Genomic DNA, 4,726 nt, shown 5'->3' with positions numbered 1-4,726 from the left:
GGGACCTCGGAGGTCATCTAGTCCAACCCCCAGCTGAAACAGGAGACCCTTACAGAATAAAAGAATTGGAAGGGACCTCGGAGGTCATCTAGTCCAACCCCCAGCTGAAGCAGGAGACCCATACAGAAGAACAAGGAAGGGACCTCGGAGGTCATCTAGTCCAACCCCCAGCTGAAGCAGGAGACCCATACAGAAGAACAAGGAAGGGACCTCGGAGGTCATCTAGTCCAACCCACTGCTCCAGCAGGAGACCCTAGATAGCACTCAGAATAGAATACAATAGAATAGAATAGAATAGAATAGAATAGAACAGTTAGAAGTGACCTCAGAGGTCATCTAGTCCAACCCCATGCGCAAGCAGGAGACCCTTACAGAACAGCAGAGTGAATAGAATCGAATAGAATAGTTGGAAGGGACCTCAGAGGTCATCCAGCCCAACCCCCTGCTCAAGCAGGAGACCCTGACAATACAGCAGAGTGAATCGAATCGAACAGTCGGAAGGGACCTCAGGGGTCATCTAGCCCAACCCCATGTGCAAGCAGGAGACCCTGACAGCACAGCAGAATCGAACCGATGCCACCCGGCAAGGACGAGAAGGGTGAGGAAGGCCGGCGCCTCCCGGGAGGCCCCCCCAGGAAGACCCCCCCCCAATGGGACGGGGAGAGACCCCCCCCACCCTCCCAACTCAGGGTCACCTTTTGTGTGTCTCCCACCCCGTCCCTCCGCCTGGCACCTACTCCCTTGCCACTTTGCCCCGCCCTGTCCGGTGCCACCATGGAGCCGGGCACGGGAAAGGGGGCGCCGGGGGGGGCTTTAGAGGGAACGTTGGGGGGGGTGGGAGGCAGGAAGCAGGACTTTTGCCAAACTTCCCAGCCGCATTCCAGGGACGAGCCCCGGCAGGCCCGGCCGGCTAAGGCGATTACCGGGCACGGCGGCCAGTTGCCACCCACGACGCTTGGCACCGACCGCGCCGGATTCCTGAGCGGGCATGACGCCCCCCCCTCCCCGCCCTGGTGGGGGGAGAGCCGGGGGGGCAGCCGGAAGCCCCGGGGGCGCTGGGGGAGGGTCTTGCCCCCTTCCTCCCTCCCTCACCCCCCACCGACTCCCTCCTTTCTCGGCCTAACAGAGCCCCCTCCCCAATTGGGGGGCAGGATGGAGCCCCTCGCCCTGCCCTGGGGGGGGGGAGAGAGCAGGGAGGGTCCAACCCCCCCTTGCTGAAGCAGGAGACTTTTACAAAATGATAGGAATGAGTTGGAAGGGACCTCGGAGGTCATCTAGTCCGACCCCCTGCTCCAGCACGAGACCCTTACAGAATTACAGAATGACAGAGTTGGAAGGGACCTCAGAGGTCATCTAGTCCAACCCCCTGTTCAAACAGTACAGCAGAGTGCTTGAATAGAATATAGAATAGAATAGAATAGAACTGGAATAGAATATAGAATTAATAGAATATAGAATTAATAGAATAGAAATAACATTTTAATAATAGAATAGAATAGAATAGAATAGAATAGAATAGAATAGAACTGGAAGGGACCCCGGAGGACATCTAGTCCAACCCCCTGCTCAAGCAGGAGCCCCTGCACAGGATCATAGGATAACAGAGTTGGAAGGGACCTCAGAGGTCATCTAGTCCAACCCCCTGCTCAAGCAGGAGACCCTTACAGTACAGCAGAGTGAATAGAATAGAATATAGAATAGAATAGAATAGAATAGAACTGGAAGGGAGCTTGGAGGTCATCTAGTCCAACCCCTTACTCTAGCAAGAGACCTTTACAAAACTATAGAATAACAGAGTTGGAAGGGAGCTTGGAGGTCATCTAGTCCAACCCCCTTCTCTACCAGGATACTTTTACAAAATTTTAGAATAGCAGAGTTGGAAGGGACCTCGGAGGTCATCTAGTCCAACCCCCTGCTCAAGCAGGAGATCCTTCCAGAATCATAGTATAACAGAGTTGAAAGGGACCTCGGAGGTCATCTAGTCCAACCCCTTGCTCTAGCAGGAGACCTTTACAAAATTATAGAATAACAGAAGGGAGCTCGGAGGTCATCCAGTCCAACCCCCTGCTCAAGCAGGAGATCCTTCCAGAATCACAGGACGACAGAGTTGGAAGGGACCTCGGAGGCCATCTAGCCCAACCCCCTGCTCGGGCAGGAGACACAGAATCGCAGAGTTGGAAGGCGCCTCGGAGGCCATCTAGCCCAACCCCCNGAATTAAGAATAGAATAAAATAGAGAATAGAATAGATTTAGTAGAATAGAATAGAATAGAGTAGAATGGAGAATAGAATAGAATTAAGAATAGAATAGAATAGAGAATAGAATAAATTTAGTAGAATAGAATTAAGAATAGAATTGAATAGAGAATAGAATAGAATTTAGTAGAATAGGATAGAATAGAATAGAATAGAGAATAGAATAAAATAGAATAGAATTAAGAATAGAATAAAATAGAGAATAGAATAGAATTTAGTAGAATAGAATTAAGAATAGAGTAGAATAGAATAGAATAGAGAATAGAATAAAATAGAATAGAATTAAGAATAGAATAAAATAGAGAATAGAATAGAATTTAGTAGAATAGAATAGAATAGAATAGAATAGAATAGAATAGAATGGAGAATAGAATTAAGAATAGAATAGAATAGAGAATAGAATAAATTTAGTAGAATAGAATTAAGAATAGAATTGAATAGAGAATAGAATAGAATTTAGTAGAATAGAATAGAATAGAATAGAATAGAATGGAGAATAGAATTAAGAATAGAATAGAATAGAGAATAGAATAAATTTAGTAGAATAGAATTAAGAATAGAATTGAATAGAGAATAGAATAGAATTTAGTAGAATAGGATAGAATAGAATAGAATTAAGAATAGAATAAAGAATAGAATAGAATAGAATAGAATAGAATTTAGTAGAATAGAATAGAATTAAGAATAGAATAGAGAATAGAATAAAATAGAATAGAATTAAGAATAGAATAAAATAGAGAATAGAATAGAATTTAGTAGAATAGGATAGAACAGAATAGAATAGAATTAAGAATAGAATAGAGAATAGAATAGAATTTAGTAGAATAGAACAGAATAGAATAGAATTAAGAATAGAATTAAGAATAGAATAGAATTTAGTAGAATAGAATAGAATAGAATTAAGAATAGAATAGAGAATAGAATAGAATTTAGTAGAATAGGATAGAATAGAATAGAATAGAGAATAATTAGAATAGAATACAGAATAGATTAGAACAATGAATTAGAATAGAATGGAATAGAACAGAATTCACAACAGAATTCAGAACAGAATTATAGAGTATAAAGTGAATAGAACTGAATACAGAATAGAACAGAATTCAGAATATAGAATTCAAAATATAGGATGCAATGCAATGCAGGAGAAAGTGAATAGAACTGAATATAGAAATAGAACAGAATATAGAATATAAAATGGAATGGAATACAAAGGGAATAGAATTGAATTTAGAATAGAATAGAACTAAGATTGTAGAATAGAAGAGAAGAGAATAGTTGGAAGGGACCTCAGAGGTCATCTAGTCCAACCCCCTGCACCAGAAGGAGACCCTCACAGAACAACAGAGTTAAGATCAGATTAGAAAAGATTAGAATATAATAGAACAAGTAGAATAGAAATAACAGATTGTAGAATAAATAGAAATAACATTGTAGAATAAATAGAAATAACAGATTATAGAATAGAACAGAACTTTGTCCCTTTAAACGCACACCCATCGGCCCACATTAAAATGAAATGTCGCTGCACTCAGCTCTCAAAGGGCCCCCCCCCACCCCAACGCACACCACAATAAACACGACAAAAGATCGTGCGCACGCCCACACGCACACCCACATATATGACCCAGAGAAACAACACCGTCTAGTTCGGAGGCAGACATACTACATGGCGATGTGTGTCTGTGTCTGTGTCTGTGTGTCTGTGTGTGTGTAAACAAAAAACAACAACACAACCCTACGAACTGAAAAAAAAAAGACGCAGGGCCTAAAAGCAAAGAAGCCTGCGAGAGAAATACTTCGAAAGGACACAACGGGCCAAGCAGACATGCACTGGGTGGGTGGGTGGGTGGGGGTCTCTAAACCAGCCCCCCCACCCACCCCCAGCAAGGAGGGAGGGGGGACCAGCACAGAAAGAACCCCCCCAACTCTGTATGGCGTTACTCGAACCCCGTGCCTATCCGCTCCTGTGCCGGCCTCGCCACGGGGCAGACCGGCATCGTGCCCGGTTTGGGACAGCCACGTGGGGAGGGGGCTGCAAGGGGGAGGGGGTCTCAGCCTGATTGCCAGAACGAGCAACATCTGGATCGAGCAACATCTGGATCTGTAGGATGTGAGAAACAACCGAACCCGCACCCCTGCCAGCGGTTGGCACCTCAGGGGAAGCAGGCCCCGAGGCCTAAAGGCTTTGAGGGGTCTTCCAACTGGTGACTGGGGGACTTCAACTCCCAGAATCCCTCAGCCGGGATCCTTTAAGGCAGGGGTCTTCCCACTGGGCCCTTTGGTGACTAGTGGACTTCAACTCCCAGAATTCCTCAGCCGGGATGCTTCAAGAGAGGGGTCTCCCAATTGGACCCTTTTATGACTTGGGGACTTCAACTCCCAGAATCCCTCAGCCGGGATGCTTTAAGACAGGGGTCTTCCCACTGGGCCCTTTGGTGACTGGTGGACTTCAACTCCCAGAATCCCTCAGC

The 4,726-nt window shown here is 45.2% G+C and overlaps 1 protein-coding gene across 1 annotated transcript in view; it reads left to right on the top strand.

Moving 5' to 3' along the window:
* The first annotated feature begins 573 nt into the window (after positions 1 to 573).
* Positions 574 to 4,726, top strand: part of CDK5 (cyclin dependent kinase 5) — a 27,442-nt gene continuing 23,289 nt past the window's right edge. The window contains exon 1 of the mRNA XM_015827166.1: positions 574 to 598. Coding sequence (XP_015682652.1) covers positions 574 to 598 — 25 coding nt within the window. The remainder of the gene's footprint in view (positions 599 to 4,726) is intronic.

This window comes from Protobothrops mucrosquamatus, unplaced genomic scaffold (assembly GCF_001527695.2).
Source record: "Protobothrops mucrosquamatus isolate PMUCROS unplaced genomic scaffold, P.Mucros_1.0 scaffold3537, whole genome shotgun sequence".
NCBI lineage: Eukaryota > Metazoa > Chordata > Lepidosauria > Squamata > Viperidae > Protobothrops > Protobothrops mucrosquamatus.
Note: the sequence above shows the minus strand (reverse complement) of the source record. Positions and strands in the feature narration are given on the sequence as shown.